Raw genomic sequence first — 26,361 nt, forward strand, 5'->3', positions numbered from 1 at the left:
TGTGGTCCTGCGCTTGGCAGCCATATTCCAACTTTCACTTTGAACGGACAACATTTGAGGACTAAAAGTGGTAAACGTTGTAAGTGCCAAAAGCGAAAGTGTTGGGAAATCGCATCGTTCAGCACATCAGCCCGTAAGAACGTCCACACTAGTGACTTTTTACACTCCCTTTGAACTACTTAGAGGGCTACCAGCCACATTTCACGTTTACCACATTATAAAGCATGGCATATTTCACAGTTTAACGTGGAAAACGGTGTTTGAATTCTTGTGGCACTTACAGCGTTTACCAGTTTTAGTCTTCATTTACTGAATAGACGATGTATACTTGGACATTTTATGTAGAAAAATTGTAAATGAAGAAATGGCATGTTACATTTTTAATATGAGTAGTAAATAGGTGGAAATCATTGTGTTGTTTTTTTGGCGTCTGCATTCTGCTTCCGTACGGTCCGCCTGCGCCCGAGACCGCGGTGGGTGACGTTCGGGCTGACACCTGGCGGGAAAAGTGACAACCGTACTACAAGGGGATATGTAGATTCGGACGACTTAGGACGTGACTTCTACGGCATGCGAGAGGAACGGGAGAGAACGGGACGGAGCGCCTGTCAATCCGGACACGGCCTGGGAACCAGATTTCCTTTAATAAGCGACACTATCTGTTGAATTCCTACGATCAGTGGCATTGTAATGAATTGTCATTATATTTTAAATTCTTTAAAAAAATAAGTCCAGTTTTGTAGTTTAGAAGAAGATAAATACCCGTTTTTTTGTAATTCATGTAATTTGTCATTACATTTTAAATTCTTTCAAAAAAGTAAGTCCAGTTTTGTAGTCTAGAAGAAAGAAATACCTATTTTTTGTAATTCATGTGAATTGTCATTATATTTTAAATTCTTTAAAAAATAAGCCCCGGCCAAGTTTGAGGCCACGAGACGCCACTGCCTACGATGATATAAAATTTCAGGAGCACATGGCGGCAGTTGCTGGAGCGGCCGCTACGCCACTGGATCCCAGTCACTGGCCCTGCTGTTAATCCGCCACTATTAGGAAGTTTTCGTAAAATGCAAGATTTTCCCCACCTATTTTAAAAATAATAATGTGTGGAGCTCAGCTTCTCCAAACATTTTTCTTTCAAAAAGTGGCAATTTTCTATTACAAATGTACAACTTGAATCCTTGCTATTATGTGCTTAACGACGAGCACAACCTGAAGTCCAAGACGAGTTAATATCATTGATATTCCTCATACTCAGATGTTAATTACATTATCCTTCGGTTCGATGCATACGAGGGCGTTCAAGCTCACGTTCGAGCCCGAACACAGATTAGGTGGGAAGTACACAAAAATATTAAGTAGTTTGTAGTCTGTGCAAAATATGTCTGCGTGCGTGTTGCTGAATGTAAATAGTTATGTTGGTACAGAACTTCTTGATGTCAGATGTGTGAATTTAATAATATGATGAAAAAAATTTGGTAGTTACATAGATTGGCTTATATCTTTGTGCTTACCCTTCACGTTTGTGTCTGGGTGTTGGCATTATAAAATAAAATGTGATGCGATTAAAGAGACGGTGGATTACATGAAACATCTGCAGCAGAAAGTCAGGTAAATTTACTGAACGAGAAGAAACTATTACGATAGTTTTAAATATGGTTGAATATTACTTAAAAGTTAATTTTGATTTGTAACGTACATTGAACAAAAAAAAATATTATCGCAGAATATGTGCTAAACATTTAAATGATTTTTGAAGTCTTGGTAAAATATGAATGATTGATTGATTTGATGTTTTAAGTCCACTTTATGCACAGTAAGGCTAATTGGGACTGGACCTACAGTATTTAAAGTGGGATCCGAACTACTATGTTCCCCCACCGTGTATCGAACCCAGGACCCCTTATTTACAAGGAGACGACGTTACCACTGCGCCTTCAGGGAGCCCCGCAAAATATGAATGTTCTTGGTCCTTACCGCGTTAGTAAAAATTGCCTTCATTCCATGAGACGTAGAAATATTACCATACAAATATATTTTGTTTACTGACTTAATTCTTTAGATAGAAGTTGATGGATGGTATGTATCAATTTCAAGTAACTTCCATGCTATAATTAATTTTTCTTGCATTAGCAATGGCTATGAAGAATGTGACCGGCCTCCGTTGCCTAACATTAGAAAAGTTGAACTCATTGTGGCATAATATTGTAGAAGGTAAGAGCACAGTGTGTGTTCGTTTTTATCCACAGGCATGGCATGGATACTTGTATTTAACCTTTTGTACATTACACGATAATCATTCTAATCGTTTTCACCTCTCTGAATAATCCAACGGCAATTTTGAAGTTTGCAATGGCAAGCCAATATTTATCTTTCTACTAAGCATTGACATTGAAGGAGGGGTCCACCATCTACATGCTGGATGATTTTCACAAGTGTACGGAAGACTGAGAAAGCATTTGACATTTGGATATGACTATGCATTTAATAATGTTTTCAGGTCTGTATAACATGAATCTGTTGTTTCTAAGTTGTAGGAAACCTTAATTGTGTCCTAAAAATTGATTGTGAAAGTCAATGCAATCATAATTTCAGCAACTGGAAGTGCATTTTCGATGTAACGTACATATAATGTGAAAAAGTAGGAACTACACAAGTGTCTTGCCTAACCTACTCATGTAATCATTTGTGGAGCCTGCAAAATGTTCATGTAAGGGAGAAGAGACTGAAAATCCTAAGGCAACATGACCAAATCTGTCTAATGTGCTCATGTAAGCGTTTCAGTAAGGCAATGAAATTGTCACACAATTGACAAAATACGTAATGCAGACACAATGCAATTCTGAAAAGAAAAAAAAAATGTAACCTAGATTGCACACTACAGCACTAATCCTTGTATGGGCAACAATTGACTGCTTGTTATGAGACAGTTGTGGAAATATCTGGGACAGAAAACTTGGCACAAGTTCCTTTTGCTTCATTGCGATTTCATCATGCCACACACATGCATTTTTTACATGGTTTGATTTCGATTTATGTCTGTTATGCACATCATGTGGGAGCTTTAGCGATTGCTTACTGCGTGTTTCCTGGAGAATTGTTTTTCACTTCTATAGATTCCTATATAATACTTCACTTGCCACTAGCCAATTGTTTACTGTCGTCTTAGTTACGGGCATGACTCATGGCAGGTAAGTCATCAAACACCTCAGTCAAGAACCATATTTCATCATATGACACAAGCGTGAAATGCTTTCGTGATTAGATTAGCCTTAAAATCTCTTGCCATAAATACACTACATTTAGCCTAACAATGAATGCATTTAACGTGATGTCAGAAGACAAAATTTAGCACATGACCAAGAAGGTGTTTGACTTATGTGTGGTAAGTGAAACCACCCCAGGAACAAGTGAATAACAGTAGCAGTCTGTGGAATCCTAATGAAATGAAGATGTTTGCACAAGGTACCTCTTACATCTTCTTTTTGCCTATAAATTAGACTTTTTCAAACAGCAAACTGCTAATTACTTTCTGGAAGGTTCCAATTTACTTTCAAAAACATTCCTGCTAGTCTTCGATACTTTCTCTTTCTTCTATGAATGGAGAATGCCTTGTCCGTGGGTAGAGTGGATGCTTGTGTAAGGTAATTTTATTTTTTTCCCGACCATAAATACCTGCTTCTGGAAATCCAAACAGTGTTAATTACTTTCAGGAATGTTCAAATTTAGTGTGACAATCATTGCCACAATTCTGCAATAATTAGTCTTTGTCCTGAGAGACTTTGAAAAACCATTAAACAATCGGAACCGTTGCCAAAAAATTATTCTGCAATATATACTTGGTAAATATTCATTATGATTCTTCAGTATGTACATGCCACGTATATAACGAAGGAATTATCATCCGGCAATTGGACTTTGGTGCCTATCAGATGCTTATGTTTACATGTCTGTGCAATGATGTTAAGATGGACTTATGGCTAGTGAAATACCACCTAAAACATGCATTTAGGAAATGCAAATGAAAAACTATTGGTGCATTGTTAACTTTTATTTCTGTTAATTATTGCTTGTGCATCGATGTATGTTTTTTTGCCCTTTAGTTGCTCTGTTTAACACTGTACATGTTGTACTGATATTTATTTTTCATTGTTTACCTCATTCACCTGAAATGAGCCACATTAATGAAATTAAAACTGGAAGCATATGCAATTTAAACACTTTCAACCCTAGAATGGACAGCCATTAGACCCAGGTTGTAATATTTCTCTAAACCTCGAATAGTGTTCTCAACATACTGTACTGTCACCATCAGTACCTTCTTGCTACATCCTGTAGAGGTCTCTAGTTGTATCATTAAGACATTTATTGCATAACCCATTCTTCTGCATGTGTTGAAAGAATCTTTTTCCAGATCTAGGAGACCCAGCCTGCCTGTCTGTGTTTGTTTTTTGAGTTATGCGAAATAACATTGTTCGCAATTTGTCTTGCACTGATAACTAAAATGAAACAACAAACGTGAGTTTCATATTTTACAAGACTATTTACTTTGTGTACACTTTTATGGTTTTTGTAATATGTGTTTCAATAAAATTAATTCTTGGTTTATCTTAACTGAATATTTCCCTTTGAATCTGGGAGACCCAACCTATCTGATTATGTTACTTTTCTTCACCCATCCGTTCCAGGGTTCAGAAACACAATGGTACAGTGGGATCCATGAATATTACAAAGCAAATTTTTCATCACCATGTTTGTGCACTTTATTTGACCCAATAAGAGCTTCAAGAATTAAAAGAAAACTCAAAACAAGCTGTTGACAACTTCTGCACCATCATACATAAAAATCCATTGCTTAAAAACACACAGGATGTATGAGAAAAATTAATGAAAATAGTCATGGACAATTTGCCGAGTAATACTAGTGGATCCCACTGTACATATTTTATGAGTTTAAATCAAAGCTTTTTAATTTTTTCTTTTCATTTTAAATCTCATAAAGACATCTCCTAAAAAATTATTTCACTACCATGTTTGTGATGATAGACACACCATCATGCACTGCTAAAGTTGGGAGCTGAGAAGACCGTGAGTGCGGGGTGAGGTCCGGGGTGAACGGGGAGGAAGTGTGGGGAGGGGAGCTTCGACTTGGTGTTCAATTTTTCAGTGTTGCCAGACATGCAGAAGTCCCTGTAGGAAAGGGTGAGAATCTTGTAATGGAATCTGGACTTACAGTGTGAGGTGCAGTCTGGCATTCAGAAAAGTTCGGAACCATTCGTGAACCTCCATGGATGACGTCAGCCACGGGACATCTCAAAGACCAGCAACAGCATAGGAATTCACACTTCTTCTGTGTTTTCGGAAATAAATTTGTTTTAAAAATCGAATGAATGTTCTGGCGTGTGTGTATAAGTAAATGTATATGTATAGAGCAGACAATATCTAGTAAACTGGGTCACTGAAAGTTAACTATCAATAGAATTAACATGCAACGAAAACCCAGCTCGGGGGTTGAGCAAAGGTTTATTCAGAATTTTTTTATTTGAGGGGTGTAAGTTTGTGTTTATGGGTGTGAAAAGGTATACTTAGAGCCAAAATGACTATAAATTTGTCCAGGAAAGAAGCATTAATAAGACGCTAGGAAATACACAAAAAGCACGCACACACCTTACTTTCTTAGTCACGCTGGAAGCAGATTGCTTTGATTTGTGAAGTTTTACTCCATTATTAGTATTGCTTTCACTTGTTACTATGTAATATGTTCCATTCATTTGCAATGCATTTTCGTGCCATGCCTTTTTTTATTTATGCCGCTGCCACCCTGAAAGGAAGACGAGCTGGCTGCACACGGCGACAACAGGCAGGTCAGTTTCGCATTCCTCAGCCTCGCAGTCTTCTCAGCTCCCAACTGTACTTGTGGTTCACTGCTTGTTTTTACACTTGAGTGAGATTGTTTATTGTGAAACATTTCTATGCCAACTGAATCTTCTATGTAGCACAAATCATCACTATATCATGCCTGTGAACCTTATGGTGAGGGTAATTTTTTTAATGATTATTGCATCACAGAAAATCTGGCAAAATCTGTTATGTATATCTTACCCTACATCTGTAAAAACATCATGACATTGTTTTAATGCATGATTTTCAGAAGTTACAATGGATTTTTTTCAACAAATATGATAAAAACAGCAAGTGATACTTTGTCCTTTGACAATTTTTTACACATACCAGCATGTACTACCATAATATGGTATACATATTTTTAAAACCATATACCACAGAGCATGTATTAAGATGGTCTTGAATTCTGTGATGTTAGTAGTGTTTCTTATAAGTGTGGCCGATCTCCATGGTGGAGTGGTCAGCACAGCATGCTATGATGCCAGGTGTTCCAGGTTCGAATCCCAGTACAGTATGTGCATAAGTACAAAAAGGAGTCATTCATACCCTACAATATATATATATATATATATATATGTTTTACTTTTACAGGTATAATGGAACATATAGAAGGGATCAGGAGGCTGAAAAGGAGCCTAGATGGCTATTTTACGTAAGTATTGTCCTGTTACGAATTTCTTGTAATTATTCATAGTAATTCAACACTAGATTTATCCATAGAAAATGATAATATATTTAAATAAATGTTTACAAAATAACAAATTGTGAACTCATTTAGAGACTAGAATTTCAGATTGGTTGAATTTACCAGTGGCAAAAATATGACCACGCCTTCATGGCAGAGTGGTTAGCACAGCACATTACAATGCCAAGGGTCCCAGATTCGTATCCCGGCCTTGGCATGGGTGTTCTTTGTGAGTATCCCTTCATCAATTTCATCATTCATCCTCATCTTCACAATTAGCTGAAGCCAGAAAAGTGAAGTAACATAAATCAATCAATGAAAAATGTGAACACACAAAGAAGGTTGCTTGGATGAACCTTTCAGATTGAAGAAAGTGTTAGTGTAATCAATATATATATATATTATATATATATATATATATAATATATATATATATATAATATATATATATAATATATAATATATATATATATATAATATATATATATATATATAATATATATATATAATATATAATATATATATATATATATTAGGGTGTGTCAAATGAAAACCTTAATTTGTTGTTGCTTTTTATCATGGATTTTGGCATGTAAGAAAATGCACATTGCCACTTTCCACATAGACACTTTGTTCATTCACACACATTTTCCATTGTTGAGTAAGTGCTTGGATACCTCCAGAAAAATGTTTGGGTTGCACATGCAGTCACCTCTTAAAAGACATATCTATATCTCTACGAATATATATATCTGCTCATCTGCCTGCGATATGATGGTGTAGTTGAACTTGAGTTATGCATATATCAAGTTCAAGAGATAATAGTACATATAACCGAGAATTACTTACAAATCAGATTTAGATATCATGTCATATCATTATTAAAATACTGTAATGGATGATATACAGCGAACAACTTTCCCCACAATTCATTGCGCAAGAGCACGCCTGCCGTCATGATTCCGGCAAATGTTTCGGAGCTTGTTGGAAACACATTTGATAAGCATTACGGAGCACACAACTTTTGTGCCAGTGATTCAAGGTACATATGTTATATAATGATTATATGCCAAATGTGGTCTCTCACATTTTGCTAAGACTCGTAACAATACCCAGAGTATCTAAAGAGATGCTATTTGCCACAAAACAACGTATAAAGCTACATAACATACAAAAGAAATACAGGACTATGGTGCCTGTTTCTCATGGAATCAATCCATCTATCTGATAGTGCAGTGGCTGATGCTCAGCTAATGCTATCCCATTATAATTGAAGGATCCAAAATTCGATTCCCGGTGGAGGTAATTAAAAGTGAATTAAAAACAAACTTTGTCTCATGAAAATTATAATTTAAATTATCATCTATAAATACAGAAATGTTCCGAATTATAAAATTGTGTACTATATATTTTAAGGCCGTAACATGTCATTGTCACTTTTCGGATGTGTATTTAGACAGGGATAGAAGATATGCTGAATAGTGTATACAAATATACACATACTGCAAGCACTTCCGCTGATGATAAGCAGCATTTCAACTTTTTTTTAAACATTATTAGAGATCATACAGCAACCCCACGTGTTGCATTTGCATGATTTTTTTTTTAACAAGCTTCCAGACAGCAAGAAATCGCTGCTCTTCACTGGTGCAAGTGCTTAATAGAGGTGATGTGTTTAAAATGACAAAATAATGTTGTGCTCCACACATTTTGTAAATGGCAGCTGATGCTCTATGTAAATTAGATGTGTACAGTGTGTCCCATTATTTTTGGTTACGGATTATGCCCTGTTACAGGGTGGCTACTACCAGGAATTCCGGGAATTATGTGTGAATTATTGGCTCCAGGAATTATGCGTGAATTCTGCTTGAAATTTTCTCCATAGACGTGAAAAATTGCAATTTTTATTAATCCAAATCCTATTGAATTTATACATATTTATAAATGAGGCCTGAGGCGAGTTTTTGACAGTTTAGTTTTATTTTTTATCGAGGAAGGAAAAGAATGCTGTGTGAAAAGTAAAACAGAATTCTCTTGATCTGTTTACTTTGTTAGTGTCCTTGAATTTTTGTAAAATTCACCGTGAAAACCGGGAATTATACTTGAATTTTATCCTGGTCCTAGAGTAGCATATGAATATGAGTTATAAAACCAAATATGGTATATGAGAAAGATAATGAACTCTCTTGTTGTGTTGTGGTGAAGAATGTGTTGCTGTTTATTGTACATATTCACATAACCTGCATAATAAGAATTGTTCATTTGTTTGCTTGACTGTGTCCTTAAGAGCTGAACACTTACAAGAATTTAGTGGTGTATCTTATGGAAGTCTGCAAGGGTTCTTTTATTAAAAACGCTCTTTTGTAGTATTTATAATTTTTTGATAAGTTATTAATTTTTCTATTCCTTTGCAGGTACAGACGCATTTTTATCCTCATAACTGTTGTATTTGGCTTGATTTTGTACCTGGGTCCATCATTGCTACGTTGGCTTTCACCTCGCAAAATTAACGTCCAAGGTAACATTCTCTTTATAATACTTAAATTTGTTAACATAAGTGTTTAACTTATGCATTAATCTTCTATATATATAAAAATGGAAGTATGTGTGTGGGGGTGTGTATATTTGTTTGTTCCGGCATAACTCTCGAACGCCTGGAGCAATTTCAACCAAACTTGGTACACGTATCACTTGCAATCTGAAAATAATATTTTTGGGCTAAGGTACCCCTAGGGGAAGGAGTGACATGTAAAAATAATCCAAGATGACCGATTTTAAATTCCGCACAAATAGACATCCGTGACTCTATGCAATCCCGCACAACAATAGTGTTTCTCGGGTTGTCTAACATTCAGGCTGTGTTGAGAAAACAACCGATATTAGTGTGGAATCCATAGTTTTCGTGATACTCACAATGCAGTTCAACTTCAAATTCATCACCTATCGGCATGGGGTGTGAGAGGGGGTGAATAATAAAATTCCACAAATGACCTAGATTAGTGTCGAATCCATAGTTTTCAGAGTCCCTAAGCTAATTGGTGACATTCACGATCACATTTAAAATTAGTTACATTTTACACTATAGTTAGAATTCATTATTTTCCTGTCTAATACAAGATTGGGATAAATAAATACCCAGGCAACACCGGGTAATCAGCTAGTAGTGAATATAAACATTCTCTCTATCAAGAGACAAATTTGCTATCCATAAGATACCTTTAACAAAGTTGGTTTACTCCTAGCATTAAATGAATATTTTGACCATGGCGAGTGAGATGATTTTCCTGATTGGGAGGAATAATGTAAAAACTTATTAATTTTGTCTTTTTATCACATAGTAAAGTGAATGGCAAGTGGTCTTCTGTTTAAAGTCAGATCTGAGTGACTGTAATGTGCCACATTCGGATCAGCTGAAATCAGTTTACTGTAAGGGAACATTGTCCTGCACTTTGGCCGTTTGGTCTAAGGCTTTGGGCTTGGGCTAAGAGACATGCACTTTATTAGTTGGTTTGATGAGAGTAATGTATTTGAATGTAATGCATTTATGTAATGAAATAACTGATATTGGAACTAAATGAAAGTTGATATCGATTTGTAAAGCTCAAATCCTTTACACACACACATATATATACAAGGTCTGACAATTAAGTTTGCGAACTTATCCTATACCTTATTGCTGAATAGCAATGTGGTAACCTTCAAAGTTCTCCCCTTGGTAAGGGTAAGCTATACACCGATGCCAGCACCTACTCCACCCTTTGAATCAATTTTGGAACACTGTTTTTGGAATGGCCTTCAGAGCTGCAGTCCCTCAATGTCATCAAAATGTCTTCCTTTCAAAACTTGTTTGATCTTCGGGTAAAGAAATAAGTCATTGGGGGCCAAAGGTCAGGTGAGTATTGTGGGTGGTTATTTGTTCCTTGGCCAAAGTTATTTTTTTCCTGGCCAAAAACTCCCATACAGACAGTGCCCTGTTTACAAGTGCATTGTTGTGAAGCACGAGCTATGAGTTGTTGGCAAAATGTTCCGGTCGTTTGCATGCCAAGGTCTTCAGTTAAAATTTTCCACACAGTTTCCCTATCAATGTTCACTTGGTCTGCTATGGATCTCATGGCCAGTCGCCGATTTGCACGCACAATGTGATGAATTTTGGCAATGTTTTTGTCCATTTGGCTCGTTACTGGCTGCCCTACCCTTTCTTCATCAGTCACTTGTTCCCTCCCCTCAGAAAACCATGTAATCCATTTGTACACCACTGTTTCCTTCATGGTATTCTTGCCCATTTTCACCAGAAATTTGATGTTTGTTCGTTGCTCTAATTCCAGCTCAGCCATTTTCATGACAGCGCACACACACAAGCTCAAACAACAATGCATGCCACTCAGCACAAATCCGCCACACATCAATTCGAACACTGGTGTGAGACACTGAAATACCAAGGTTACAAAATCTTCCAGTCCTTCTTGTATAGTGCTGCCCTCAGTGCTAAACAGTGGCAAGTTTGCGAACTTAATTGTCAGACCTCGTATACATATATAACCAATACTAGTTTTTAACTGTCAAATTATATCCATGAATCTTATTTGTGATCTCCCCAAGAAAAGACTAAAATATATGTGTTACTATATATATATATTGCAAAAAGCGAACACTATTATTTATCAAAATGCAAGTACCTATTAATAATATGGTATAATTTGGTGTAGAATAAGAACCAGAAAAGATATGTTGCAATTGTGGGAAGTTGTAGCTTATGTGATCCAATGAAAATACTCATGCAAGTACATTTTGTAATTGGGTGATTTTGATCATAATATTCTTGGGTTCATTTTGGCTTTAGTTCGCACTCCTCTTTTATGAGGACAAAGACATCTATTACAAAACCCAAGGAATTGGTTGAATTCAGTTAAGCCGATGTATGCTTGAGACACAGAAATACATACCATATGGTTCCCCATGGGCCTAACCTGTTTTTATCATGACCAATTTTACTGCTTTACACTTTATAGGGGGGATGGATGTTAAGTAACTTTTGACACCCTGTAGAACATATTGTGATGGAAGCCTTTATAACAGAATACTGTGTGAGATCGTGTCTTTTTAATTTACACTATAAATATTTTCTGTTGAGAATGGATATCATCTTACACCTGCGGTATGGTGGTTTTCGGGTGGTGACATTAACAATAATGCCTTATTGGAATATAAATATGTACATAAAAGTAAGAGATTATATGTTTGTAATTCTAATGGTATCTTACATTATTTCACTTTCAGCAATGTACTATTTGTGTATGCTACAATCCTTTTTTTGAACACACACATGGGTAATTACTTATGTGAAATTTTCTAAATTTCACGTAAGTAATTTTAAACCACGTTTACCGCAACCATCATTAATACATGGGTAAGTCAATAAATAACGGGAATTTTGGTTTGGATTGAGTTGCTGTTTTAAGTCTACTTTATGCACACACAGTAAGGCTAATCGGGACTGGACCTACAGTTTAAAACAGGAATTTTATTCTAAACTTCATGGAGATTTATGCACAACAAAAATTTGTATTTCAGGACCCAAAATGGTCCTTAGCAACATGCCATAAAGTTATCATGACAGTCAATCTGTATGCACCTGTGCAGTAGCCCGGCTGCTCCATTGTTGACGTGCATGGTAGAAGAGCAACAAAGTGTTATTCGTTGTTTGTGGTCAGAGGGAGTGAAGATTCTGTTTGGAGACAATTGTTTAAGTTAGGGGAGAGTGTATGAATGGGTGGAATGATCTGTTTTAGAAACTGAAGACGAAATGTCAGTGATGAACACCAGCGTGGGAGGACAGTTTGCGTAGCAAATGAGGAAGTGAAACAGATCGCCCAGTGAATCTGTTAATTTAGTACACTCTCTCCCTTGACTTAGACAATTGTCTCCGTACTAAACCTTCATTCTGATAGATTTCAGAAGGTTTCACTCCCTCTGACTACAAGAACAAATAACATTTCGTTGTTCTTCTACAGTGAAAGTCAACAGTAGGGCGGCCATGTTGTATGAGCTACTGCGCAGGCGCATACTGCTCGATTGTCACAACGCCTCTATGGCATGTTGCTAAGTAATGATTTAGAGTCCCTAAATACAAATTTTCGTTGTATATAAATCTCCATGAAGTTTAGAATACAATTCCTGTTATTTAATGACTTATCCTCGTATTTATATGCTTATTGTGCAGGCATTTAATATTCTATGTGAGTCATATTATATTTTCTCCTTTCTTTAAAAGGAGAAAATATAATATATCGCCAATATCACAATATGGAAAAAATTTTGTATTGTATTGTCTGTAATAATATTTTCTTGATGATATATTGCGATATCAAATTTCTGATATCGTCCATCCCTATTGATTATCCAACCAGTTACGAGGTGACATGTGGTCAGTATGATGAACCCCCCATTGTTGTAGGTTTCCATGACTGGGTTACGCTACTCATTCGTAGCTCCCCAATTACCTCACGATGGTGGGTGGCCACCAGTCCCATACACTGACTGAAATCTCAGGAGAAAGTGGTTGCACTTCCCCCAGGAAACTCAAAGTGCATCCTGCAACCTGAGCCCAAACGCTTAGACTGCATGGCCATGGTGTGGGATATCATTCGTAGTTACTTTAGAAAATACGGTAAATACACTTATTCTTCATAAATTGTATCATGTTTGGGAGATATTCTCTCTCTATTTGCTTCTTGCTTATTTTGTATTGCTTCTCTGCCTCTTGGGATAATCAGGATGACAGGAATGAATCATGAAATGATGCAATGAATGATGGAACAAAACACAAAGATGTCTTACCCAGGGTTCAACCTGTGACCTCTGGATTTGCATCACATGATGCTGACCATTCCATCAAAAAGACTGACATTTGTGGAATATTCATGAATATAGGCGTACACATGGAGGGGAGGGAGGAAGGAGGGGCAATTGCCCCCTTAATCATGAACGTCCGCAGATTTTTTCCACGGAGGGATAAGCAGGGTATTTTTCCATGGGACATATTACCGCGATAATAGTGTTGCCCCCTCAAAAAACACCACTTGAATTTGAAATTATCGCATTCATATAAATCAAATTACACGTGTGAAATATATACTTCTAGGTTGACATTAAATTTGTAAGGGGAGGTGTGGCCATCCTTGCCCCCTCCTCCAGACATCCATGTCTCTCCTTCATTATTGTACTTTCACCTAGAAATTTAGTGGAGAGGAATCTTATTGCCGTTATTAAACGATTAAGCATTTTCAAGCCGATTCAAGTTCAAAGCAACTCTGAGGAAAGGGCACAACCACAAGGGGCAATGGACATTGCCCCTCCCCAACCTTTGACTAAAATCAATTCTAAAAGGGCAAGGGGGGCAAACATTGATGTAAAAGAAAGCAAGACTAGTATACTATAAGGGTAGCAGAACAAAGGATACTTAAGATGGAATTAGTTTTCACGTCTTTCTTGCATTATTTCTTCCAGACGGCCTAAAGCAACTGCAGGGGGACACAGAGGGGCAATTGCCCCCCTCAATATCAAATTTTATACAAATAAAAGTACTTTCCGTAAAATTTTCTTCTTCGTTTCGCTCACAATATCTGCTTTTTTTTCTTACAGCCCTGTCAACTTCAGAGCCGTAGCTAGGGGGCAGCGGGAGTTGGCTCTGGGCACCGAATAATCTAAATGAAAAAAAAATTGTAGAAGAGAATGCCATGGCGCCCCATGAAATTTTCAGAGTCACTATTAATGATTGTTAATTTTATTTCAGATCCAATTGAACGATGCTTAGGAGACAGATTAGCACCACTCTATTTTGAAGCAGAAGACTTCAATGTTAACATTCAGCATTCTCCATTGTGGGCTGAGGAAAATCCGTACCTGAGTTATGTTGCAAATGGTGTCTTTGGTGTCACCTTGAAACTACATTTGCCTATGTATATAAAATTTGGAAGAACTCTTTCATTACCTGTGTATTTTCATCCAGTTGTTCTGCTGTCATCAGACACTATATCATCTAAAGAAGCAACAGTTGTGCATTATCTGAATGGTATTGCATATAGAATCCAGTGCTTTAGTTTAGGTCTATATGCAACATATCAGTACTATGCTCATAGAACTCTACCAGCTGTGTTTGTTCAAGAAATCAAAATTTTTAATCCAACAAGTGAAAATGTGGTCTTGAATGTGGAGCAGCTGAAGATATCTACCTGGTCAACAGCTGTAAGCCAAAGTGTCACGTAAGTTTCTCTCAGAGTGAATTGACTTGTACATAGAGGTTTTATTTCTGCAGTATTGGCATATATTTTGTGTAAATTGATGCATATATTTATTTGAATCTGTAACAATTAAGTATGCTGTAGTAATACAGTCAAAGGGCATCAGCCTGGCAGTAGGAATTTTCCCAACTGATCTGACCTCTGTGTGAGAGTGGTTAGCACAGCATGCTATGATGTGAGCAGGCCTGCGTATGTGTGTTCTATGTGAGTGTCCCTTCATCAATTTCATCATATGATCACTCGTCATTGCAATTAGCCAAAAGTGGCAGTAAAGCGATGGTAAATAACAAAAATAAGATGAAATCAAATCTTCCAACAATGTTCCTGCATAAAGTGGCTCTGGTGCTCATTCAGCCTCTTACGAAACATTTGACCATCCTTGTGAGAATTTATAGACCTAATTGTGCACTGCTTTACATGACAAACACTTTTCCCCATAAACAGGAAACATTTCCTCATGAATATTATTTGCAGGAAGTCCTTTTGCCCACAAAAAATGCACAACAGCATGCAGCTCTTCTAGTGGACACTCCTTGAGCATGTTTATATTTAAACTGAGCTGCCCGTGTGTTCATCTGCTATCTAGCAACTGCTAGCTGAATATCATCAAGCTGGATTGTGCTGCCTCCTAATGACATCTTCGTAATTCGCTACAATGCCAGGGGTCCCGGGTTCAAATCCCACCCTAGGCATGGTTGTTTGTGAGTGTCCACTCATCAGTTTCATCATATCACCACTGATCCTCATCTTCACAAATTAGCCAAAAGTGGCACAAAAAGTGAAGCAAAATAAATCAAATCAATCAATCAATCAAAAACCTTCTTCGTAATTAGCCAAAATTGGCAGAAAGTCAAAGTATGGAAATATTAGATCAATAGGAACATCAGAATATTTATGAGAATAAAAAAAGGTGATAATTAGAGTGCGGATTTTGCATATTTGCGTATTTTATTTCGGTCCTCTAATTAATATGCAACCGGGTTCTAAAGTTGTTTCAGAGCATTCCGAACCGAAGTAGGGGGATTTTAAAGTGCATATAAATGCATATTTAAGGTGTTCGTGCATATTTACTGCGTAAGCGCATATAAATGCATATTACGTGAAAAAATCATTAAATTGAAAATATATTAAAATATATTTGTTTACTTGGTTAATGTTTCGTCTGTGGAGTGTTTCTGAGAGTAAAATTTTCAAGCACAGGTGTTCGAAAACCTGTGTTTATGCGCTGCAGGGCAGTTCGTGATGCACTACGTAAGTACGATTTCCGATTGTATTTTCATTTTTAGTCTCTCTCCTTCACATAAAATTACCACTTAAACATGTTTTCTTTAATAACAAAATTAGATTCCCCATTTGTGGGTCTTTTTGTTTTCTTATTTGCAAAAAGTAACAAATTTTCTGAAGTTAAGATATTTTGCACAGTTTTGTGGAATTTCAACTGCTTCTTTTTCCAATATCATTTCTTCATTCGGGTATCTTAAGTTAAAATTGCGTATGTCTTACTTTCAGAAATTTTATGGCCAAGCGGAGATAGAGAAGACAAGTTCCTAATCTTCGTCACATGATTAAAGCAGGAAAAGCGTTACAAGTATTTTATCCAAAGTTGACCCATGTAACGTGTGTTGTACATGGTCTTCATAGAGTTGCGGAAGAAATTCGTGCACAGTTTCCAGATATAAATAATGTGATTTCTGCTGTGGAAAAAGTATTTCTGAAAGCACCTTGTATTCGTTCCAACATCAGTGGGAGAATTATTGCAGAAAAGGCAGATAAAGTGACTTCCAAGAACCCAGGTTTGAATTTTTTGTGCACAGTGAAAGCTGTGCTACAAGGTGAATCAACAGAACTATTACAAGATCTCACGCCAGAGGACATAGCTGCATTGAAATATTGTCCAGTGACAAGTTGTAGTGTGGAGCGTACCTTTTCTTCATACAAGGATATACTAACTGATAAACGGAAAAAAATCACTCTAACCAATTTAGAGATATATGCTGTAGTGTACTGCAATTTACATAAATTCAAAACTACTTAACGATTTTCGTTATATTGTGTTTAACAACTGGAAATAGTAAATTCAATTTAATACAAGATTTTGCAACCTTACTTGACATGGAAGCTGTTGTTACTTCGTCTTTACTTTCAATGGTCACTATGTGTGTGTGTGTAGTACTTTAAAAAATAAATGTATTTCGAGGTATTTTTTTGTGCCTATATTTTTCCTTTAGTGCATAATTTGCATATTTGAGTGCATATTTTACTTGTTTTTAGTGCATAGATGCATGCATATTTTCCACTTTTTTAGTGCATATTGATCCGCACTTTAGTGATAATTTATATCATGTGATGTCACAATATATACTTTGTCATGTTGAAATTGCTTACATTTCATATTGACCTAGTTTCTTCTAGAATAGGAGGTAGGAATGAGGAATGGTAAAATGATTAAAATGGTATGAAAACTTGATCCCATTATCACATCCAGAGGAGTAACCATCCATTTCCTGCAGCTCCCATGGAATTTAGATATTTTAACATATTTTAACCTTTTTTCAATGCAGTGTTCTTATCTTATCCATGAAGAAGGATTAAAGTTGATCCAAAAGTTAGGAATTTCAGTACAAGGTACAGTGAAACAGAAAGTAAAATTCGTGTGGGTATTAATATGTCTGACAAATTTACAATTCATGATGGGTTAAAACAAGGAGATGCATTATCTCCATTGCTCTTTAATTTTGCCTTAGAATATGCTGTTAGGAAGGTAAAAGAAACTAAAGAAGGACTAAAATTAAATGGTGTGACTCAGTTGTTAGCATATGCAGATGATGTAGACTTACTGGGGGATGATGTGAATACAATTAAGAATAATGCTAAAATATTTTTCAAAACTGCTAAAGAGATAGGTTTGGAAGTTAACAAAGAGAAAACTAAATATATGCTTACAGGCCGAAACCAAGTGTTAGGTAATAATCAAAATCTAATTATTGATAACAACTCGTTTGAACCAGTTTCCAAATTCAAATACTTAGGAGTAATATTAACAAATGAAAATTATATTAAAGAGGAAATAAAAAGTAGGCTTAATTCAGGAAATGCATGTTACTTCTCTCTTCATAAACTATTGTCTTCTCGTTTAATGTCTAAGAAACTAAAAGTTAAAATATACAAAACAGTAATTTTGCCTGTAGTATTATATGGGTGTGAAACTTGGTCCCTTACATTGAAAGAGGAACATAAATTGAGAGTATTTGAAAATAAGATCCTTAGGAAAATATTTGGACCTAAAAGGGATGAGGAGACAGGTGAATGGAGAAGGTTACATAATTTAGAACTACATAATTTGTATTCATGTCCAGATATTATTAGAATAATTAAATCAAGAAGACTTAGGTGGGCAGGCCATGTGGCACGAATGGGAGAGGAAAGAGGAGTTTACAGAATTCTTGTTGGGAAACCTGATGGTAAGAGACCTGTAGGAATGCCAAGGCGAAGATGGAGGGACAACGTTGAGATGGACCTAAGGGAAATCGGTAGTGATGGAAAAGAGTATATAGATCTTGCTCAAGATAGGGAAAGATGGAAGGCCTGTGTTGCTGCAGCCATGAACCTTCGGGTTTAAGAAGGCTAGAGAGTTAGTTAGTTAGTTAGTACAAGGTACAGGTGGTGTACATTGAAACTGAAACACCTGGAATGCAGACACTAACCTTTATTAGTGTGATGTTGGGCTGCCTTTGGTGGCCAGTACAGCAGCAACATGTTTTGGAAGGACCGATAGAGTTCAAGACATGTTTGTTGGTGGAGGGAAATGCCGCTGCACACTATCCTCCAAAAGACCCCATAAGGACACAATAATGTTCAGGTCCGGTGACTGGGCGGACCATGGCTGATGTTCAACCTCACGTTCATGCTCATCGAACCTATCTGTGACCTGTTTAGCAGTGTGTACTGGTATGCTATCATTCTGGAACACACCACCACCATCCGGGAACAATATTTGCTACCATAGGGTGCAGATGGTGCTCTAGAATGGCCCTTTAGTCCTTGGCAGTGACATGTCCCTCAGTGGTCCCAAAGACTGTATGATATTGCACCCCACACCATCCCATATCCACCCCCATGTTTCACTCTGGGCACTAAGCAGTCTGGTTTGTATGTATCGGATGGACTTCTCAACACGTAAACTCTTCCAGATGTGGGAAATACAGTAAAGGAGGACTCATCCGAGAACACAACATGTTTCAGGTCATCTAATGTCTATGATTTGCACTGCTGGCACCAGTCAACCTGCTTTTTGGAACTGGTGCTATTGACCAAGGAATTCAGTATAGCAACCCTGCCATGGATGTTGGCCCTGTGAAGTTCTCGATGGATGATTTTGGTAGAAACAGGTTCAGTCAAGTGTGTATTCAATTGGACACAATTCTTTTCAATACCCTGGCATCCCTATCACACAGCTTCCACTTTCCCTGACAGTTACTCCTCCTGTATATAGTTCGTTCTTCATTCTGGCATGCTTCCATGACCCTTGATACTGTTGCTCATGACACCCTACAAATATTCAGTCTCCATTACTGATGCACTGGTGAGACGAGCACAAACAATTTGACATCTTTGGAACTCTGATATGTCCCCCATTCTACTGCGTGAAACCAAATATTCGATGTGCAGTCCAGCTACTACTGTGCCAATGTGACTGGCAGGCACACACCTATGCAATTGAATGCCTGCTATGCTGTGCATGACCAACAGGTGGTGCATGGAAGCCATCCAGTGGGTGTTCAATAATCACCAGTGTTTCAGTTTCAATGTCCACCACCTGTATGTGTTGTGGCTTTGTCTCTGTGTTTTTTTTCCCTAACGAAAATGTTATCAACTGATGCTGAAACTCACAGTTTTTTTGTTTTAAATCGCACTGGATACTGGTTACTATTTCTAACATTATTAGGGATGAATTGATCGTACGTGTGTATTCTCATAGATACCTTGTCACTATATTTTCTGTTATACTTTTCAAGCATTACTTAAGATTTTGTAATAAATTATTCTCTCCAGTTTTCAGGATGGCACTGGAAGTAGTGAATATTTAGTTGTAACCGGTTCACTAAATACTCCAAATGCAAATCCTGAAGAAGTGATTGCAGTATCAATCGTAACAAAGAATATGCCACAGTCATTGAAGGTAAGTTCAAGGTATTGTAGTTGTATTTCAGGATATTTTTTAGAACTCGATAATAGTTATTTGGTACAGCAATTTCACAGGTCCTAAGTTTGAACTTCTAGTGAGGCATGGGTATACATATATCATTGCGTTTTTTTTCCATCCTCCATTTCATCGATTTGTCATTCATTCTTCATAACACAGTTAACCTAGGTGGTAAAAAAGAGATGTAAAATAAGCAAAGGTGAAATGAAAACACATTTGCCCAGACCGTTTATTGTTATTTCACAGAGATGTAAATTAAATTCAGTTTGTGGGTGTATGGGGTGATTCATTCGGAAGGCACTCAGAAGTGAACATTACTTCCACGTAGTACACCCTGGTAACTGCAATGTTGCAGGCTAGAGGCGCTCTGCTGTCTGGACCTATGGCGAGTATAATCTGTAAGGCTGTGTGTTGTCCTGTTTTTTGTCCTTATATGTGTTGAGTTCCCCTCTACAGCCTCAGTTTTTAACATAGATAAGGAGATGTTTAGTCCTCGGAGACATGTGTGGATATTAGCTATGGTAAGGTGTTTTTCCCCATATAATGTGATGGGTGCCTAAGTGCTGACATACCTAAAATTTTAGTTTCAATCAATCTAATTCACTGGTGTCGGTAGAGCCACATATTTACGGTGAATGAAATATCAAGATTTTGGTACAAAAACTGGGCACATTTTGGGATCAAAAACAGTATATAAAATGGCATGTCCATGTTAAAATGGTGAATAAAAGCTGAAATTTGATTTAAAAATACACTCATTATACAAATTTAAATATTCCCTTCTAATAGCATATTTATGTATTAAGTTCATTCCTGTGTAAAGGAATGCTGCTGAAATATTTACATCAAAATTAATCAATTTTCAAAAAATGTCACACCAATAAATAAACTCTAAATTTCATGTCTAAGAGCATTTTTCTCATTTTGCACTTCATTTCGCATATTTCGTGACAAAACACGGTAGGAAAATGCACCTCACACCACGCAGAAACATGAAAAATAAACATTTCAGTGTGTTCTTTCACATTTCATGTTCCCCTCAAAAATGAAATAGAGTGGAACCTTGATTTTACATTTTTTGGGGGACTAAGCTGAGAAAACTTAAAATTTGGGAAAATGTAAAATCGAGGAACATTTTACAGCATTTTACTATGTTGGGAATGAAGATTGAATGTATAAAGTGGGAAAATGTAAAATCTGGGAACGTAAAATCAGAGTTTCACTGTATGCATGCCTCTATAGTCCATTTTTTTCCACTACGAAGTGGATTTAAACAAAAGCACGTGTTCTAGAGAAAGCCAGTGCAGCCCTATTGGTGGATTCTGGCAGTAGTCCCTCCACAGACCTTTTGCACCCTGATAGATAGTCCATTCAATGCCATCTTGAAACTAAAGTAATACAGCATTGTATTCTGTTCAAAGCATTTACTAACCTTATCCTTGCTTATGAATTCATAACCATTCTTTAGTAAAGCAGCTACAGTGACATTCACTCAATCAAATTAACGAAATTCCCGCTATTTGTCTGTCACTCTGTGGTGTGCAGTGTTGCAAATTCGCAATATTAAGTAAAGTCTATAATATTGAAACACCAGACTAGACAGAATCAGAAAACATGATTTAGACTGACAGTGACTGACATGGGAATCTCTAGATTACACACGTGTTAATGTATATATCACAAACACGCACACACTACTTTCAACTTCATGCATTTTATCTAGAATGGTAAAATCAACACACTGCAAAAGATTGTAGGGAAACCTTTGAGAAAAGCCAAAGTGCTTGGTGAAAATACAACCAGTGATGCTTAAAATCGTACGGAATGTTACTTTAGCATTTATTAAATGATCCACCTACGCTTCCTTTCCTTTACTTCCCTCATGCTCAGATTTCAGGAACCTGAATTCCCCCAGCTTGTCAAAGAAAAATGCCAGATGCATACACTGGCAACTGTTTCCAAGAAGGAATTTGTAGAGGGCGGGGACACAAGCTTTTGGTGTTACAGATGGGCAAACTGTGCCATTCAGTGTTGCTACCTGACCTTTATAGAAACATCATTACAATTCGGTAATATTCCAAAGCTGTTATCGTATCTAATTGCTATATAGCCAACTTCGCAACTACAAAGTTTTATTAATGTTCCAACATGCGTGTACATAATAAGACCTTTGCATTTCTTTTATCTAATTCATAAGGGAAAAAATAACATAGTTGGAGACACTACTTCTCGTGGTCAAGAATCTTTCGAAACACTGTTACCCTCAAGCACACGGCTATTTATAGCTTTCCTCCCCTCGACCCTGCAAAACCTGCCCTCCTCTCCGTTGCCTTGTGGTGGTTCTCGAGATGATGTGTAGTGTTTATAGGTTGTAAGTATCATTGAATGTTGATGTGGCTTCAACAGCAAGTGTTACAAATCATCTACATTTGAAACCTTGAACAAGTGGCGATACCAAAATTGCGGTGAATCCAGAGTATTGTGTTCAATCGTTAACTTCTGAAGAGGTGTCTTAAAAACAAGCATTTATGAGGTCCACAAGGAAATTCAGCCAAACAAAAATGCGGATGGCACATTTTAGCCAATTTTGTACTTGCTGCCGTCAGCAGGAAAGTGGATGTTTTTTTTCCCCATGGATACGAGTTTGTCTACGCTGGTTAAATTATTGCATGATTCATTTGGTTTATTTTACTTCGCATTTCTGCCACACTTGGCTAATCGTGAGGATGAGGATGAGGATGAGTGATGATATGGTGAAATTGATGAAATAACTCTCACAAAGAACATCCATGCCAAGGCCAAGATTCAAACTCGGGACTTCTGGCGTCGTAGCGCACAGTGATAACCACTCTGCTACAATGGCCAGATGTGTGAATTCTTCTGACATGGTATATTACCATTGACGAGAACTGACATCGTTGGTAAGTGTTTACCTCTATTTTATTATATTTTCTTCATCTCTCGTATTTACAAGTGTTCATTTTAAAAACTAATATTTGCACATTTTTAAAAGTCACTCTAGTTTGGAAACGTTGTGGAAAATACTGACACTGAAGCTAACACGTGTGCTGGGAGGGAGGGGCAAGTGCTGGCAAATAGAAAGTGGGCACCGCGCGCATTAATACAAATTTCGGTAACTTATTGGCCACACCTACTTCGTTTTAAAGCTGGAAACAGTATAGGTATTGACCAACACATCAGGGTCAGCTCAGCCCCAGTTTACCCCAAAATTAACATGATGGTTATGCAACAAAATATGTAGTATGGAAGACACAGCTTTTTATTAGCACACTTTTTTTGTTGGTATTTTGTTTAGAAAATCCCCTTGAAATTGATCACATAATGCATGATACATATGTAATCATTATAGCTTTTATATTCTTATTTTGCGTTGAAAGTGTATTATGTCCGATAACAATAATGTGGTTGTTTGGATTATTTGTAGGTAGCAGCACAAAGCAAAGTAACTGTTGAGATTTTAACTACAATTAGTTATTCAGAACCACTGTCCAAAACAGACTATGCAATGAAGAAAGACTCAATAGAGAAACAGGCAAAAGACGTAAGTAATGAATAATGTATTTATGCATATTAGGGTAGTTCTTTTGTTTATTAATTAATGTGAGTACTTGTTTAGAATAGATCCTCCACAATGGCATGGTGGTAATGCTGTTGCCTTCAAATCAAGGGGTCCCAGATTCGATTCCCTGTAGATGCATATGGCACAGTTGTTCAGATCCCACTTAAGGTGAAGTCCAGAATAGCCTGTGTGAGCATGAAGTAGACTTTTCTGTTTAAAATAGTACATGAAAAATGGCAGATTCAGTAACCCAAAACTAGACACGCACATTTGTGGCAAATAAAAATTTCAAAAGTTTGGTACATTTTGGGTTCAAATGTGGTACATCAAAAGACATAATGTTGAATACAATTTCAAATTTGATTGAGAACTACACCTATGTATTACAAAAAAAAAAAAAATACAGTGGGCTCCTTTTAATTGAAACTTTGATATGGTTTGAAATCATCTTTAACCTTTTCAGTCCCAAGGCCATTTTCACAAGTAAGCTTCTCTGTCCCGAGCCGATTTTGAGCAAAATGAAGAGTTTCTATTAAGTGAGTGTAGATCGGAGACTAATTGCCCTAGAGAGATGAGTGATATACCGTTGTACGTGGAATGAACCAGAGATTCAGACTATATGAAATTTATGCAAATTTGGCGTATATGTGGTGGGGGAGGGGGCTTACTCTCAAAATTCCAAAATTTCGGAGAAAAAAAATTGGTCCCCCCCCCAAGAAAAAAGTATATGACAGTGTCGACATGCACATGGAAATGATCGCTGACATGTAAGGAACACTAAAATATTTGCATTATTATCATATGACCAATGTAACTTGAGTTGTACCCCCAAAAGGAATGGTGGGCACGCCACTGATTCAAGCTTCAAAATGCAGCGGTACCTTGTAATGACTATAGCTCAGAAACTAAATGCCCTAGAGATATGAAAGATATACCGTTGTACGCAGAATGAATCACAGATTCAGACTATATATAATTTATGCACATTCGGCATACATGTGGAGGGGGAAAGGGGGGAAATCCCCTCAAAAATACTTTTCTTAAAAAAATGGTCCCCCGAAAAAAATGTCAAAAGGCAAAATTTATGCAAATTTGGCATATATATGGAGGGGGAAGGGAGAAAACCCCCAAAAATTATTTTAAAAAATTGTCACTTCACCCAAAAAATGTCCTCACACTTGGGCACAAAACGACACCTATGCACAACATTCATGGACGAAAAGCTAGAACGCAGTGAAAAATGAGCGCCAATTCTTGCAGCTGCTTGAAATTCTATTTTTAGACAATGCAGGGTAACCCGTCGCAACTTGTGGACACTTGTGCTAAAAAAACAAAGGTTTCCTTCAGCGTGCTTTGAAATTCCATTCTCACAACGCAGATTCAACAACCAGTCTTCCCCCTCCCCCACCCCTCAACCCCTGCATGCACCCTCACGGAAAACTTTCATTTTGACATCGGATACTGATAAACAAGCTTCCTTCGAATGCAGTTCACAGGCGGGAGAAAGCATTGCTTTAGAACAACAAAGCCGGTCTTCCTTTGTCGGCAAAAATTTTCCCTTGAAAAGAGATGCAAAAGAGAAGTCCCTTTTCCCGCCTTTTCCCCTCCATTTTCATGAAGACAAAAAAAATGCAAAAAAACATTTCTGTTAAATACATGTGTTAGGAACAATATAAAAAAAAATAGAAATTCTAGCCCAAAATAGAAACGTTATAACGTAAAAACTACGACCTTGACACAGCGTCTCGATCGAGACGCTTGGGACCGTGAGGCTTACTTTTGGGTATCTCGATCGAGATGCTTGGGACTGAAAAGGTTAATGATACATGTTTATGTTAATTCAAATATTGGATAATTCAAATTTGTTCATGTCTCCTTGAAGTTCGAATTAAGAAGAGTCCACTGCATTTCTGTTGCAGCACATATCCTTCACAAAGAAAAGTTCTGGGCACTTCTCTGCAAATATGGTGACAGGGAATAAAGCCCATATCTCTCGAAGAGAAAATATATCAGAATAATTTCTTGAACTGATATCAATGCATAGCTTTTATTGACTTGTGCTACCATGCATGCATGGATTTTTCTCAGCAATTTAAATTAAAATTAAATGTAGGAGGGTCATACTGAAAGTAATGAGCAATTTTTCATGAACCAAGTTTTGGTTTTATTAAAGAAAAACATGCTACATCATAATCTACAGACTTTTCTTTACTTTTCAACATTTTGCTCATCTTTCTGGAAGCTTGAAAATACCCTTATGGTAGAACTCAGTTCCAGCTCCTCGCAGACATTGACACATTGTTTTCTGTATTTCCTCCCTTGTCTCAAAGCGTTGGCCTTGTAACTGTTCCTTCACAAAACCAAACAGATGATAGTGGAAGGGTGCATTGTTGGGACTGTAGGGAGGTTGTAGCAGAAGTTCCCACCCCATTTTCCAAATCTCCTCCCATTTAAACTGAGCAGAGTGTGGGTGTGCATTATCTTGTTGAAGGATGATTTTCTTTCCGGAACGTTTATCCTGCAATGCACAACAGAGCTTGTGAAGTGTTTGGATATAACGGCAAGCATTTATGGTTACCCCAGGTTCAAGAAATTCAAAATTTCTCTGCTTTCCATGTTGTATTCTGTGGAGGCAGTTTGTGGGTGACTGTTCTGAGGTTGATCTTTGAACCTCGTGTTTCCTGCTTCAAAA

General features: G+C 37.1%; 1 protein-coding gene across 3 annotated transcripts in view; it reads left to right on the top strand.

Moving 5' to 3' along the window:
- Positions 1 to 1,377: 1,377 nt before the first annotated feature.
- LOC145984292 (uncharacterized protein KIAA2013 homolog) overlaps positions 1,378 to 26,361 on the top strand; it is a 64,476-nt gene continuing 39,492 nt past the window's right edge. For all 3 annotated transcript variants that reach the window (XR_014441295.1, XR_014441296.1, XM_083117933.1), the window contains exons 1-6: positions 1,378 to 1,608; positions 6,493 to 6,553; positions 9,001 to 9,104; positions 14,379 to 14,847; positions 19,939 to 20,065; positions 23,535 to 23,651. Coding sequence is in view for 1 of the 3 variants with exons in the window: in XM_083117933.1 (XP_082974059.1) it covers positions 6,498 to 6,553; positions 9,001 to 9,104; positions 14,379 to 14,847; positions 19,939 to 20,065; positions 23,535 to 23,651 (873 nt within the window). In the remaining 2 variants the exon portion in view is untranslated. The remainder of the gene's footprint in view (positions 1,609 to 6,492; positions 6,554 to 9,000; positions 9,105 to 14,378; positions 14,848 to 19,938; positions 20,066 to 23,534; positions 23,652 to 26,361) is intronic.

This window comes from Lepisma saccharinum, chromosome 2 (genome assembly GCF_977018435.1).
Source record: "Lepisma saccharinum chromosome 2, izLepSacc3.1, whole genome shotgun sequence".
NCBI lineage: Eukaryota > Metazoa > Arthropoda > Insecta > Zygentoma > Lepismatidae > Lepisma > Lepisma saccharinum.